The 16259-nt window shown below is 38.0% G+C and overlaps 3 protein-coding genes and 1 non-coding gene across 5 annotated transcripts in view; 3 read left to right on the plus strand and 1 right to left on the minus strand.

Moving 5' to 3' along the window:
- The window catches only part of LOC105842460 (cholesterol transporter ABCA5), a 44129-nt gene extending 38425 nt beyond the window's left edge, over positions 1–5704 (minus strand). For both annotated transcript variants that reach the window (XM_021352051.3, XM_012695648.4), the window contains exons 1-3: positions 5545–5704; positions 4351–4583; positions 2495–2601 (exon numbers count right to left, since the gene is read on the minus strand). In XM_021352051.3, coding sequence (XP_021207726.1) covers positions 2495–2601; positions 4351–4583; positions 5545–5627 — 423 coding nt within the window. In that variant the 5' untranslated portion in view covers positions 5628–5704. The remainder of the gene's footprint in view (positions 1–2494; positions 2602–4350; positions 4584–5544) is intronic.
- Positions 1707–1779, plus strand: TRNAF-GAA (transfer RNA phenylalanine (anticodon GAA)). Its single transcript has one exon. It is a non-coding gene; the product is annotated as a tRNA-Phe (tRNA).
- Positions 5705–7589: 1885 nt separating the features above from the next.
- LOC101735351 (translation initiation factor IF-2) lies at positions 7590–8901 on the plus strand. Its single transcript, XM_004932365.3, has 2 exons — positions 7590–8004; positions 8514–8901. The coding sequence occupies exons 1-2, from the start codon at positions 7938–7940 to the stop codon at positions 8816–8818; spliced, it is 372 nt and encodes a 123-aa protein (XP_004932422.1). The 5' UTR covers positions 7590–7937; the 3' UTR covers positions 8819–8901.
- Positions 8902–12491: 3590 nt separating this feature from the next.
- On the plus strand, positions 12492–15554 carry LOC101747144 (spidroin-1). Its single transcript, XM_004932364.4, has 2 exons — positions 12492–12739; positions 13960–15554. The coding sequence occupies exons 1-2, from the start codon at positions 12652–12654 to the stop codon at positions 15351–15353; spliced, it is 1482 nt and encodes a 493-aa protein (XP_004932421.4). The 5' UTR covers positions 12492–12651; the 3' UTR covers positions 15354–15554.
- The last annotated feature ends 705 nt before the right edge of the window (positions 15555–16259 follow it).

The following is a 16259-nucleotide window of genomic DNA, read 5'->3' on the forward strand; positions in this document are numbered from 1 at the left end:
TCCTACTTATTAAATTAATTTTTTGTCATGAGTGCGGGAAGTTAGGTTTTTAGAACATGAGGCATCTATCCCGCTGCGGCATCTATCCAGGTTTTACCCTATATATTCCCTCAACGTTCACAGCGCTACATGCCTCTTTCACTCATTTACCACATCCTTACACACTTACAATAGGTTAGTTTTTTTTTATACACTAGAAATTCCCTAGAAATCTTATATATGGCAAAACAATGTTTGCCGGGTCAGCTAGTATTATGTATAAAAATGAATTGCTGTTCGTTAGTCTCGCTAAAACTCGAGAACGGCTGGACCGATTTGGCTAATTTTGGTCTTGAATTATTTGTGGAAGTCAAGAGAAGGTTTAAAAGGTAGTTAAATATGAAAATTCTCGGAACTAAATAAAAATAACAATTTTGTTTTTCCTTTGATGTGTCCCCCGTCGGACGGATTCCTTTTGTTTATTTTATACAAAAGCTTAGGTCTTTTATTTATCGATTGAGGCACTACGAAGTTTGCTGGGCCAGCTAGTATTAAATATAAATAAGATCATTTTAATATTGTGATCCCCTCATTATTCGCCTGTCCTTCTCACAGTCACCTGGGGTCGGCGTCACATGTTTTCTCCTTTCATACTCTTCTATCATATCTTATTTCTTCGCTCACTCCCCTCTTACACATATCGTCTTTCACGCAATCCATCCATTTTTTCTTAACTTTATCTCTTTCTCTCCCTTTAAAGTGTTTGTCATCCCCTAACTACTATAAATAATCGTAATGACAATATTACAAACAACACTCAATGCGACAGATTAACTCGTATACGTATACTCAACGAAATAATATAGTCGCGCTTTGAATATTGACGTCACTGTACAAAATATTATAGTATACTATTTGCTGTATTATTACACGGAATTTAAATGCGTTATACCAAAGATTATATTATATACATACTTAAATTACCTGCTGGCTGTGTTAGTTGTTAAATAAGATAATCTATACTAATATTATAAAGAGGAAAGATTTGTTTGTTTGTTTGTTTCGAATAGGCTCCGAAACTACTGGACCGATTTGAAAAATTCTTTTTCCATTAGAAGCCGACATTGTCCCTGATGAACATAGGCTACGTTTTTTTTTTTTTTTTTGTTTCATGTGTGTTTTATTGTTTCCGAAGCGAAGCGAGGGCGGGTCGCTAGTAAAGAATATTTAAGGTTTTTTTTTTATTTTTTTTTATTGCTTATGTGTGTGGACGAGCTCACAGCGCACCTGGTGTTAAGTGGTTACTGGAGCCCATAGACATCTACAACGTAAACGCGCCACACACCTTGAGATATAGTTCTAAGGTCTCAGTATAGTCACAACGGCTGCCCCACCCTTCAAACCGAAACGCATTACTGCTTCACGGCAGAAATAGGCGGAGCGGTGGTACCTACCCGTGCGGACTCACAAGAGGTCCTACCACCAGTAATTACGCAAATTATAATTTTACGGGTTTGATTTTTTAAGTATTTATTACTAATACACTACTACAGTAACAAAATAAGTATTGATGGAATTTAAGGAATTTTTAAAGTCAAAAGGAAAACAAGAAGTGACTTAAAAAAACGGATATATAATTAACTTATAAATTTTATCTTAATATATTGTCTTTTACATCTGCTGTACATACATATTGTATTAATAACAATTTCATTAAACACCTCGGAGCCGAAATAGCTCAGTTGGGAGAGCGTTAGACTGAAGATCTAAAGGTCCCCGGTTCAATCCCGGGTTTCGGCAAATGTCTTTTGCCATTTATATATTTTATAAATAAACACAAAATTTTAATTACTAAAAATCAAAACACCAAAGTACATTTAGTTTGCAAATCACCAGACCTTTTCGTATTGATTTATATTAGATGTATGAAATTGCCGATTTGAACTAAAAATTTAAATTCTTTGTTTTTTTCCATTTAACTTATTTATTTAACCAAAATATCTACCATTATTATCTATACATTGCTGCCATATAATAGGAAGGTCATTTATGGCTTTGCTATAAAACTCTGGTGATCTACAAACTATGTGAAAGCATTCGGTACCGCTTCATGGGAAGAAAACTTTTTATCACGTAAAAAATTGTCCAAATCACGACAAAAATGGTAGTCCATTGGAGCAAGCGAATACGGAGGGTGACGAATGGTTTCTAGTTGCAGTTTATGTAGAGCTAAAACGGTTTCTCGTGCTCTATGAGATCTCACGTTATCACGGAGCAATAATGGTGAAGATCGATTCATCGGTTGGGGCTGTTTCTCTACAAGTTTTTATATCATTGCTCGGAGCTCGACACAATAGGGGGATCTGCCGTTATTGCTTAACATAACACCCTGCTGAGACCACCAAACAGTTAAGTACTATTACCTTTTTATTTACTTTTGTTTATTACCAGAAAATTACGAATTGACGCGAGTGACGCCACAGCTACTTTTTATTATGATTCCTTATAATTGTACCTTAGTCTCCCATATGATCCACATGACTGCTTCATCGAGAGGTGCCTCCGACACTCGATCAAATAACATATCGTTTAGACCATTCTCAGATGAAGCCGTCAAAAAACCTGTACAATACAAAATTTTATTTTACCTGACTGCAGAAAAGTCAAAAGACGATTATAATTTTAGCCGTATACACAAAATATGCGCGTGTGTGTAAATACCCCCATTTCTGTACTAAGCTGGGCAAATAATGTTTAACAGTAGAAAATATACCAGTCACATAATATATTAACTGTATATTAATATAGCTATAGCTAATCTATGTAAGCAAAACGAATCACTAGATTAGATATTTTTTAGGTATAATAATATATAAAATATAACTTCTAAGAGAATAAACTGATAATTAAAACAAATTAGTCTCAAATAATTATGTATTTCTATGCAAATATACCAATTCGCTGATGAACTCAACCACACATATCTACGTCACCTTTTGATAGGTCATACGGTCACCGAAGTGTTTAAAGATAAAGACAATGAAAGCAAATACAGAAGCTTGTGAAGAGTTTATGCATTAGTGAGGATTCCAGAAAACCGGTTTATTTAAATTTAAATTTTGGTAAAACAATTGTCTTGCCTCAACCGCTTTAAAGTAAATTATACCGTATTGTGGAATAATTAGGGAATAAATTCGAAATGAAGTTTATATGAGGGTTTGAATTGAAGTTCTATTATCCATGCCACGGAATAGAGAACCTTATTTATCTATTCCGTGATCCATGCGGTATATACGAGTACTATATAAATATACTGATTCCCAGTTTTTTTTTGAGACTTTTACTGGTGGTAGGACCCCTTGTGAGTCCGCGCGGGCAGGTACCACCGCCCTGCCTATTTCTGCCGTGAAGCAGTAATGCGTTTCGGTTTGAAGGGTGGGGCAACTGTTGTAACTATACTGTGATCTTAGAACATATATCTCAAGGTGGGTGGCGCATTTACGTTGTAGATGTCCATGGGCTCCAGTAACCACTTAACACCAGGTGGGCTGTGAGCTCGTCCACCCATCTAAGCAATAAAAAAAAAGAAGGTGGAAATTGCAATGTCAAATATTAATGAATTCTGGTCGTATTTCAGTTACTATTTTGAATTATACTTTGATTCGAATTCACCCTATTATCATTAATACTGAAATTATTTTAATACGATATGTCATTTACAAACCAATATTTACAATTTCAAAAGAATCTAAACTTATATATACAATAAAAATAAAAAAATATCTGAATCAGATTTTTTTTAAAGTACTTAAATTAATGTTCTAACGTATGTAGGTACGTGTTAAAAGTTATTTTAGATTTGTTAGATTTGGTTAAGAAATGATAACTAATATTCAAAGTGATTGAAAATTTTAAAACTTCACTTATCAGATATTCGGTTTGATGATGATGAAGATTAGATATCTGAATAATTAATAATTTAAACTGTTTCACTGAAAATTTTCAAACGAATGCAGTTCCTTGATCATGCTGATGTAAAACTATTTGTTCTAAAAACTTAAAACAAGGTTTTGATGGTAATTACCGCAAAACAAAAGCGTATTTCATTTGATGTTTCACAATAATAACACCGTAGGGTTTGCGGGTTCCTCTAGTAGGTACGTAGTAGGTATATTTAGGACAAAGCAACATTTTTTATATGTATATGTATACAATGTATTATGATGGGAAAATATTGAGAATTCTTGGTTATCCCCGAAATAAGTTGAATTAAAACTTGCTAAAAAAATATATATGTGCGCATCTTGCTTCTGAATGTGACAAAAGAAAAACTTGAACTGTCTTAAAAATTTTATGAAAGATGAAACGTACTTATGTTCAGGAATTTAGCAGCCCTTCCCATTATAGCGGCGAAGGGTTCCGTATTAGGGGCATACCCCATTATAGTTCTTCGGTTCAGAGAAACCAATATGTCAGCTGCTGTAAGAGGCGGCTCAGGTTCGGCTTGAAGTGGAGTAAGAAACACAGGGTTGGCAATAAACACAGCGCTCAGGAAGAGTATCCCAGCGAAGAGACCTTCGAAGAGCAGGATTTTCCATCGGCGCCTAGAAAAGATGATTATTATTTAGCAGTAGTCAGTTTCGGTAGGCAGCGGTTTGGCTCTGCCCCTGGCATTGCTGAAGTCCATGGGCGACGGTAACCACTCACCATCAGGTGGGCCGTATGCTCGTCTGCCTAAAAGGGCAATAAAAAAAAGTTATCGAGCTGAAAACCAGCAGTGACATTTAAATAATATTAAAACGTACCTCAATGAAAAACACTATGTATTATTTTTTGATGTTTCAAATTACATTAGAATTGAAAATTAAACACTTATGTGTCATAGGTTATATAGGGACACCGTAAACATTATAATGACAATAAAAAACGCGAGAAAACATCATAATAGTACTGTTAATTAGGTCTACGACTCGTTTTACAAGGATATAATATCATCAGCAAATAAAACATGTTGTTTGGTTACTGGAGCCCATAGACATCTATAATGTAAATGCGCCACCCACCTTGAGATATAAGTTCTAAGGTCTCAGTATAGTTACAACGGCTACCCCACCCTTCAAACCGAAACGCATTACTGCTTCACGAAAGGAATAGGAGGGGTGGTGGTACCTACCCGTGCGGACTCACAAGAGGTCGGAGAGGACGTCCTACCACCAGTGATTACGCAAATTAAAATTTTGCGGGTTTGATTTTTATTACACGATGTTATTCCTTCACCGTGGAAGTCAATCGTGAACATTTGTTAAGTACGTATTTCATTAGAAAAATTGATACCCGCCGGCGAGATTCGAACACCGGTGCATCGCTACATACGAATGCACCGGACGTCTTATCCTTTAGGCCACGACGACTATTGTTATCGTTCCTTGATACGGTTGCGAACTATCTTCATAGTCTTGAAGTTTGTGAAAATAGCGCACAGAGTTTCAGCTACCTAGATACATATATGTAAGTATATGCATATGCAGGCAAATAGGAGTTAAAAGTGTTCAAAATGCAACGCACTGTCTTTGTAAGAACGATTTCCAAATTAAAATATTCGTGTGCTTCTGGAATCTACTCGGATTTTTTAAGTCTTCTAATTCCATTTGTAATTATATTTATTTAATTTAATATTTCTACCTATTTACTTCACTAAACTTAAGTTGTAGTGAGGCATTGTTTGACAGTGACAGTATATGACATTACATTTTTAATATATCATAAATACTGTAAATGAGGTATTGGAAAAATAAGGTTGAATATAAAAATATGTATATTAGAATTTAGCATTTTGGAATATTTTTTTATTAAATCTCTCTTTAGCAACAAAGTTCAAATTTTCCGTGTTTTTTTTTCTGAACTATTTATTTCTAAACTATAATAGTTTTTTAAAAAGCAAATACTATTTCTAATAATACTTAAAGGAATAGCTTCTGAAAGCGGTGCCAAATACTATATTAAATACTATTTTAATCGGATAGAGATCTTCTGCTGCTGATGATACAAGCTGCTCTTAGTTTACAGGCCTTGAAATACCTATTCTAATTAAGAATACCTTATTTGCAATGAAAAAATGAACATTTATATCTTTTTCTTTCATCTTTATTGTAACTAAAATATTGCCATTGAATAATAGAATAATAAAATGATTATCACTGAAGAATAATAAGATACATTATAACTGAGTTTTTTAAATTTTCAATCGAAGTCAACTGACGCCCAGACAACCACCTCACAAGAGGCAGCGAGTTACCTTGTTTTAAGTGATGTGAAATATTTAGCGTAGCCATCCATATATGCCATTTGAAGGTTGGGACAGCCGTAGTGCTGTAAAACTGAGACTTAGACCTCATTTACGTTGTTGATGTCTATGGACTTCGGTAACCACTGAACACCAGTGTGCCTAGTGTGAGTTTTTTAACATTTTCGATAGCGTAAAAGTTAACTCAAATTTGTATGGAGTTGGAACGTTTGCCTACGTTTGCCGGTAGGGGCGCACTAAGCACACTGGTTTAAAAAAATCCGAAAGTATCGAATACCCATCTGACTAATACAAAAAAACTAGCACCGACCTTCAACCACGCGTTATAAGTTTTATTTTCATTATATAGTGGTTTTCCTACCCTCCGAGTTCGAAAACACGACTGCTTAGCGGAATAGGCAAATCGCGATTCCGATCCGGTAGTAGATTCATTCGCGAAGCAGCTGCTCTTGAGTTGTTAGGTCTCCTTCGGAGGCGCTCGGGCAGCTGTTAGCAAATCCCACACCTCATGGCTGAGCATTTGCTCGCCCACCTGTCCTGGTGAAACTGGAAAGGCCTTTGGGCCGAAATATGTTTTCTCGGTACCCCGGATTCCCAATCGGTGATTTCAGTATCTTCAAGCACCGGTCACCTTCCTCATCGTACTAGTCGATTACGACAAATTATTCGACGAGCGAATTAACCCATAAACGCAACCCACTGAATTTCTTACCGGATCTTTTCAGTAGTCGTCGTCGTCGTGGCCTAAAAAAAAATTATAATTTGCGTAATTACTGGTGGTAGGACCTCTTGTGAGTCCGCACGGGTAGGTACCCGCCTCTTTCTGCCGTGAAGCAGTAATGCGTTTCGGTTTGAAGGGCGGGGCAGCCGTTGTGACTATACTGAGACCTTAAAACTCACACTTAAAACACTCAAGGTGTGTGGCGCATTTACGTTGTAGATGTCTATGGGCTCCAGTAACTACTTAACATCAGATGGGCTGTGAGCTCGTCTACACATCTAAGCAATAAAAAAAAAAGGTTCCAATTCCGTTCTAGGTAGATTCTGCGAACAACTGCTCTTGCTAGGGTTAGTGTTAGCAAATTCTGTCAGATTAATCCGTGAGTTCAACTACCCGTCCACTAGAAGCCAATATAGTCCTATAGACTACCAGTGAATAAGTAGGAAATAAAAAATACAATTATTTGTCCGCTGGTTAGCAAATGCTAACTAACAAGTTTTTATGTTATTGGTTCAGAAAAGTTTCAACACGATACATGGTTCCCTATTGCATAAGTGTTACATGACAAAAAAAAACCATCCAATTGTGGTTTACCGTATTTTTATATTTCATCGGGAAACCCATAGTCGTTCTTGTAAAATCACTATACAAACTATAAAATGTACAAATATTTACTTGATAAACATACTCTACAATATTATTATCCCCTGTTCAATACTTCTCAACAAAAATAAATTCAATCAATTATAATCTTGATATCCATCTATACAAAGATCGAATTCGGTTGTCTAGTCAACTGAAGGTAAATTGGTTTTAAACAAACTAAACTCGCGCTAAAATTCACGGTAATGTCCAAATTAATCGTGTTTCAATTCGAATATATATTGTGGTGTGATTATTCGTAGTTTAGTATTGGTTACGAATATCCGCAATATGGCCGGCACTAGTGTTTTATGTGGTCTCGTTCTCTTAATTATTTGTTGTAATCAAATCGATGCAGGTAATTCACTCAATATACACATAATTGTTTTTTTAATCTGCTGTAACATACCGTGATTTAACGAGCATGTTTAACTCAGTTACAATCCTATGGCTAGCAATAAACATTCTAGATTAATAAGAACTTAACCTTAACTTACTTACCACTTTTTTAGTGGTAGGAGGTCTTGTGAGTCTGCACGGGTAGGTATCACCGCTCTGCCAATTTCTGCCGTGAAGCAGTAATGCGTTTCGGTTTGAAGGGTGGGGCAGCTGCTGTAACTATACTTGAGACCTTAGAGCTTATATCTCAAGGTGGGTGGTGAATTTACGTTGTAGATGTCTATGGGCTCCAGTAACCACTAAACACCAGGTGGGCTGTGAGCTCGTCCACCCATGTAAGCTAAAAAAAAAGTTCAATGCTCAATGAGAATTTGCCATAACTTTAGACGAAAAAAGAATCGAAAACAGGTTTTTATTTATCTACTACGATACAAAAGTGATTTAGAATAATATTTTGTTTGTTTCCAGCTACACGCGTAGCCCGATCGCCCCAATTCAGTCAGGCTAATGCTCAAGCGCAAGCCGGTGCCTTCGGCCGTCCAGGTTTTCAGTCCAGACCTGGATTCGGCGGTGGCGGATTTAACCGACCCGGTTTTGGAGGCGGTGGCTCCAACAGGCCAGGCTTTGGAGGCGGCGGTTTTAACCGGCCCGGCTTCGGTGGTGGTGGCTTCAACCGCCCAGGAGGCGGAACCTCGATTAGTATTTCAAAGAGCATCGCTATCAGTCGAGGAGGATCAGCCCAGTCTAGCTCCAATTCTGTAGCGAGAGGATAATTTTGAACATGCACTTACATAACAAAAAAATGTGATTTACGAGTATTATATATAAGGTTGAATAAATTATTGTCAAATTTCAATACGTTTTTCATTTGGCTCTAAGATGCCTGCGAGATGTTTCTATATTATTTAGGTCACCAATTAGTTTCGCTTGGGGTCTGTTTTAAGAAATGAAACGACCACCGCAGTCCGCACCATATTTTATGGAAAAAAATATGTGATAAACAAATGTAACTACCGAAATAGCAAAGGTATTTTTTTCAATTTCAATGAGAAAAATGTTATTTTTTGTTCGACTATCTGCCTCAAGTTAGAAGTAAAATTAGTGCAAGATATTGACATTAAATCCTGGAGATGCTCTCATCTGTCAGTCGAGATCGAAACATATTCTCAATGAAGTTCATCTTTGAAAAAGCTGCTTCACAAATATGTATATGTTGATCCAAACAAAGTAAAGTTTCAAAGCAAATTTTTGTAGATCTGGATATTTATTACACTCAAAGGTTATCCAGAACTCTGTACCCTTAAATCTATATATCTAAAAATGAATTGCTGTTCGTTAGTCTCGCTAAAACTCGAGAACGGCTGGACCGATTCGTCTGATTTTGGTCTTGAATTATTTGTGGAAGTCCAGAGAAGGTTTAAAAGGTAGATAAATATGAAAATGATCGGAATTAAATGTTGTTTTTCCATTGACCCCCGTCGAACGGATTCCTTTTATTTGTTTTACGTTTGTTTTATACAAAACTTTAGGTGTTTTATTTATCGATTGAGGCACTACTGGTCCAGGAGCCAAGTACAATTTCGGTCAATTATTTCCTCTCGGGCGAAACTTCGTAAAATAAATTAGGGACCTATACTATGAATACTCGCGACCGTCAGCTGCGACTCCGTGGGTGGGGCGTGCGGTGGCAGCCTCCCACGCATGGAGAAAAAAAAGTTTTTTCAGTCATTTCCTCCCATTTGAAATTTTGTCAGATTATAGTTAACATATTTTTCGTGTATCTCAGGAATGTGGACAAGATAGGACTATTATAACAAATTACATTATTATTTTAGCAACGTTTCGGTCTTTTTTTAGACCTTCATCAGGCATCTGAAAATTACACATAATTGATAACCTACAATACAAAAAACAACAATTGTCCAAACTACCATATTTACCATAATATGAATTTAAATAATCCCTATCATACACTGCACAATTGTCTGTATGTATATCTGATGAAGGTCTAAAAAAAGACCGAAACGTTGCTAAAATAATAATGTAATTTGTTATAATAGTCCTATCTTGTCCACATTCCTGAGATACACGAAAAATATTTTATAATAATTATGGACGACAATATTGATAATATTATAGTTAACCTAGTATTTTGAAGGAAAAAAAAGTCAGCTGGCCATAACATGGTGGATTATACGTCAGCTGGCTGCGTGGGAGGCTACCACCGCCCGCTCCACCCACGGAGTCGCAGCTGACGGTCGCGAGTATTCATAGTATAAGTCCCTAATGCATTTCACGAATTTTCGATTGGGAGGGACTTGGTCATGAAAATTTGTCACGGGCTCCCGGACTATACGAAGTCTGCCGGGTCAGCTAGTTTTATAATAAGTATGTAAAAATGAAATGTTTTTTTCTATAGATATTTCATTCGTGTCCTTGAGAGCACGAGTAGCTGGGCCGAAAATGGCCCATGTCCTTTCCGTACTGTAAATCTAAGTGTAAATTGCGTCCGTGTGTAAATTGCGCGCTCCGCACAAAATGGGTCGGCGAATTTGGCGACCCCTGTTTTAGACTTTTAATTAACTGCACAGAGTGCAAACACATGTTAAACATTGAAATTTAGTTCAAAATTTCAACCGGATGCTTCTTTATTTCATCGCCTCCTTAAGCCGGCTATAGAAATACTCCAAAGCCCGAAATGTCTGCTACCGTTAAATCTGATAGCTCTCTTATCGCGGCCGCCTCTAATTACATTTTCGACTCAGGTGACGTGGTAACACAAAGCCTACATAACAAAAAGCATAATAAATATTTTGTATTCAAGTTTAACAATATTTACTATGTGTATGTGCATTACTATAATTCTCATGTTGTATTTGTTATTTTAGCTGTTCTACACACACTCATCACTTTTAATTATTATTCTCATAATACTCTCGCAGGTCTGCTGGAAGAGATTTCTTAAAGAAATAAGCAGTGCCTTTGTACATAATTTTCCTATTACTCTGTACTATGTCTTCTTTTCTGTGTGTACATAAATAAATATATATATATTTACCACATTCAATTGGCTGAAAAAAAAAGCCATGCTAAACATGTCATAACGGATCTTTTTTTTACTACCTATGCTGATTGCCTTGAGCCTATATCAGCTTCGCCCTAACGTGTAGGTGAGCTCACGGGGCTCAAACCGGAGTGGTGCTAACACTGGCCCTAGCAAGAGCAGTGCTTCGCAGAATCTACCACCGGATCGGAAACGCGACCCACTGAGAAGTTCCGGTGAGAAACTCAGTGGGCTGTGTCTGTGGGACAGTGCTACCAGGTCGCGATTCCGATCCCGTAGTTAAATGCTTCTGGGTCCTCATATTTCCTCACGGGGCACGATACGGGCCTCGGGGAAACCCCCTATACCCGGAATTAAATATTATTTTGTAGTTTTTGTACTTAGTTTGTAAGATTCCTATTAGAATTATAAGTTAGTGCTAATTAAGTGTTTACTTTAGTAATACTCTCGACGGTTTGGTGGTTGGTAAAAAAAGATATATTTGTCTGAATTAACTGTGTTAGGAATCTGGAATGATATAAGGGGGTTCAACCCATTGAACAAACCTTCTGTCTTTTTTCTACCGAGCCTGAGAGCTAATGTAATACATACTAATCAAATATTTATGGAGGGAATGAAGAAGAGGGAGTGAACTAATAACAATATGTCATAAAATGTCATGTCTGGTGGTAAGACCTCTTGTGAGTCTGCACGGGTAGGTACCACCACCCCACCTATTTCTGCCGTGAAACAGTTGTAACTATATTGAGATCTTAGAACTTATATCTCAAGGTGGGTGGAGCATTTACGTTGTGGATGTCTATGGGATCCAGTAACCACTTAACACCAGGTGGGCTGTGAGCTCGTCCACCCATCTAAAGCAATAAAAAATGGGTGGCGTATTTACGTTGTAGATGTCTATGGGCTCCAGTAATCACTTAACACCAGGTGGGCTGTGAACTCGTCCACCCATCTAAGCAATAAAAAAAATCTAATCCGCAGTAATATAGAATTTCCATATAATTGGTGGTGAGCCCGCACGGGTAGCACCACCACTCTGGCTATCTTGCCATGAAGCAGTAATGCGTTTCGGTTTGAAGGTTGGTGCAGCCGTTGTACTGTGTAACCGAACCTTAAAACTCACGTCTCAAGGTGGATGGCGGCATTTACTTTGTTGTTGTCTATGTGCTCCAGTAACCACTCAACAGCTGTGAGCTCGTCCACCCATTTAAGCAATAAAAAAAATATAACAATAATGTGCATCAATTTACATCTACCATAAATGCGTCCGAACGTATCATGCACCTAAAATGGACCAGACGATGACATAATAGCATGACCTCACAAATTTCGCTGGATTTTACCACATACATTATCGCAAAACGTATGTAGGTATAACAAGATAGCTCTGTTGTCCCCTCTGTTACTAAGCTCTGATGTTTACTATGACAATTTGATGCTAAATAAATTATTCTAGTGATACTTGGAAGCTGTTTTTCACATCCTTCATTTGTAAAGTATAAATTGTAGGAGTTGCGAATATCGGTTATTAGATTAAACGTAATGGCGACGACGACGACATTGACAATATTCGCTGTGGTTCTCCTCTCAGCACACTGTGCTGTGCTCGGACAGTATTGGCAAAACGAAGGTATATTTTAGATATTAATTATAATTTTTTTAAGGGATTTATAACCTGGTAACTAAGACCTTTAAGTCATGTCTTATTTGTATTTATATTCTTATTTTTATGAAAAATTATAATATGGAGTGAGATGAAATGAAATGAAGATGATTAATTTGAGACATTAATCAACTGGGATGAAATTAAATGTAGTGAGATGAGATGACATGGGATGAAATATAATCTTAGTAAAATGGTTGTCATTTACTGAGATTTTTTCAGTGGACTTTTTGGAGGATCCCGAAAGCTACGTCCAACGGTTTTGTTTCATTTTTCCACATTTGTGCACTTTCACAGATATTAAACAGTTAATAAATCACCGCTATTACACATTTAAACCCGAAGAAACAGTAAAAAAACAAAATAAAACAAATCACACAACTTCGCACCTCGCGTTTTTTTTTTTTTTTTTATTGCTTAGAAGTGTGGACGAGCTCACAGCCCACCTGGTGTTAAGTGGTTACTGGAGCCCATAGACATCTACAACGTAAATGCGCCACACACCTTGAGATAATATAGTTCTAAGGTCTCAGTGTAGTCACAACGGCTGCCCCACCCTTCAAACCGAAACGCATTACTGCTTCACGGCAGAAATAGGCGGGGCGGTGGTACCTACCCGTGCGGACTCACAAGAGGTCCTACCACCAGTAAGTTCCCGCCAAAGAGTCCTTTAGATATTAACATTCAATTAAATGCTTGGAAAGGTTAATAGTGTATTTTCATAGATTATCACAAGTCAACTTGCTTAAGGCTTAAAGCGACTAACTGACTTGGTGGTGCTGTAGTTAGCGCCTCTAACTGTTGCGCCGAGGGTCGGGGGTTCGATTCCCACATCGGCCAACATTCGTGTGTTGAACAGATTTGTTTGCTATTTGTCTGGGTGTATATTATTTACATATTTAAACGTATTTAAGTATCTATGGGTTAATGAAATAATGAATGCAAAATTAGAATACGAATTTCTGTCATGATGTTATCACCAATAAAAGTAATCAAATATGTACTGATTTGAAATATGAATAATTATGTTTTTTTGCATGGCAGCAACGCAGTAGACGATTGCCTGTCGGTGTATCTGTATGTATACACAAAATAATTATGATTACGTGCCTAAACTCGAAAGAACAAGACGAATTTCATGGTAGTAGTCCTTAAGACAACATTTTATTTATTATTTTTTGTTTCAGATTCACTTACGCGAGTTGTTCGATCCCCGTGTGATGAATGTGAATATCATAGATTTCATCATCATCCACGTCATTTTAGGTACCTTGGGCCTCCGGGACCACCTCCAATATTCCGCACACAGCAATGGACAGGGGTAGCGCGTGGTTCAGATGGAAGCGCCCAAGGTGTATTCAGTGGAGCAGCTGCTGCTGCCGAGGGCGGTGCTCAAACAGCTGGTCAAGCATTCTCCCTAGCTTCTTCCTCTGTTGGATCAGATGTCGGTGCCGGCTTAGGATCTAAATCTGCAGGTTATGGTGCTAGTGGCAATTCAGGAGCTGCAGGTCAAGCTAGTGCTGGCGCTATTAAAAGTGGATCCATTGAGAACAGTGGAGAATCAGGTGCAGGTGCTACTGCAGTAGGAAGTTCTGGGTTCAGTTCAGATGGAGTCGGGGGAAACGGACAGAAAGAAAATGCTGCTAGTTTCAAAGAATCACACTATTCATATCAGAGCAAGCAATTTGGAGGTCGCAAGCAATTTGGGGGTTTTAGCTCTCAATCACAAAGTCAAGAGGGTGGATTCGGTGGTTCGCATGGTCAACAGAACGGATTCAGTGGTTCTCAAGGCCAAGGAAGTGGGTTCAGTGGTTCACAAGGCCAAGATAGTGGATTTAGTAGCTCACAAGGTCAAGGAGGTGGATTTAGTAGCTCACAAAACCAAGGCAGTGGGTACAGTGGATCACAAAGCCAAGGGAGTGGATTCAGTGGTTCACATGGTGAAGGGAATGGGTTCAGTGGCTCACAAAGCCAAGGGAGTGGGTACAGTGGATCACAAGGCCAAGGGAGTGGTTCACGTGGTCAAGGGAGTCAATTCACTGGCTCACAAAACCAAGGTAGTGGGTATAGTAGATCACAAGGCCAAGGAAGTGGTTTCAGTGATTCACGTGGTCAAGGGAGTGGATTCAGTGGCTCACAAAATCAAGGGAGTGGATTTGGTAGCTCTCAAGAGCAGAGTGCTCGCTTTAGTTCTGCAAACTCTCAAGTTAAAAGCTCATACGGGAACAGTGGTGGATCTAGTTTTGGTCACAATGATGGCGGATTTTCTGGTGAAGCTCAACAACAGCAAATTGACGCTGGTTCTCAAAGCGGCGGCTTTTCTCAAGGAGGCGATGGTTCGATCAGTGAACAACATCAATCGCAATCATCGAGCGGTGGACAGTGGCAACAAGGCGGTGGATATGGGTCCAGCTCATATAGAAAGGCGGGATCAGCTTTAAGTGGAGCTCTGGATCTTGCTTCTCAAGGAATGAAGTCATATCAGGGTGCCGGCTGCAGTACCTGCGGAAAGAGCAACTACGCCCTCAGTAACGCTAAGAGTGACAGTGGATCGGCAGTGGCGATATCTGTGGGTGGTTAATTTCATATTTTGATAATTTCATAATAAAAGTTTTCTTCAAAACCATACCAATTTATATATTCATCCATTCACATCTACGGACACTGTTTGGAATATAACATGTATATCTAGTGAACTTTAATTATTGTTTTCTGTTATTTATTGTGCATATGTAACATAAGTAATATTGTATTTAATAAACGAATGTATATTTGTATCGTATTATTGTTTTTCTTTTTAATAAAATTTCAATAAATTAGAATTCTTATACTGAGAACGGAGTGCATTCAGTCTATGACAATGTACTGGTGGAACCTGACGCTTCATTGGGTATTCCTCAACACATGGAGGTACGGCTACAAAACTAAACTCCCTTTGAAATTTTCAAACACTCCAAGCACACGAAAGATTTCATATAATAAATAGATATGGAAGAAAGTACAGAATCTGTAGAAGACGGCTTTAGCATTGTAGTTATTAAACCGATGAAATTAATCTGCAATGTGACGATGTAGATACTATCAACCGCATAATTTATGAGTGCGAAGATTTGAAAAGAGTTTAGTGATAGGCACTGACTCCCTGTTCCAACAAGGCTTCAGTCTCCTATTCTTGATACATAATCATCGATGCATCAAGTTGCACTCCTGTTGACACATGGGGCACCCGTCACGCGATAGCATTGAAGCTTCGGGCTGGTACTGTATCAAGATCGGAAATGTGCTCCACATCGAAAAACCACTAGGAACTCTGAGCTTTATCAGATCATTTTAAAGTACATATTAGTTCAGAAAGTGACGAGTCGTAGTAGAGGCTTTTACTGGTGGCAGGACCTCTTGTATGTCCGCACGGGTAGGTATCACCACCCTGCCTATTTCTGCCGTGAAGCAGTAATCCGTTTCGGTTTGAAGGGTGGGGCAGTCGCTT

The sequence above is a fragment of the Bombyx mori genome, chromosome 5, assembly GCF_030269925.1.
Source record: "Bombyx mori chromosome 5, ASM3026992v2".
In the NCBI taxonomy this organism is placed as follows: Eukaryota; Metazoa; Arthropoda; class Insecta; order Lepidoptera; family Bombycidae; genus Bombyx; species Bombyx mori.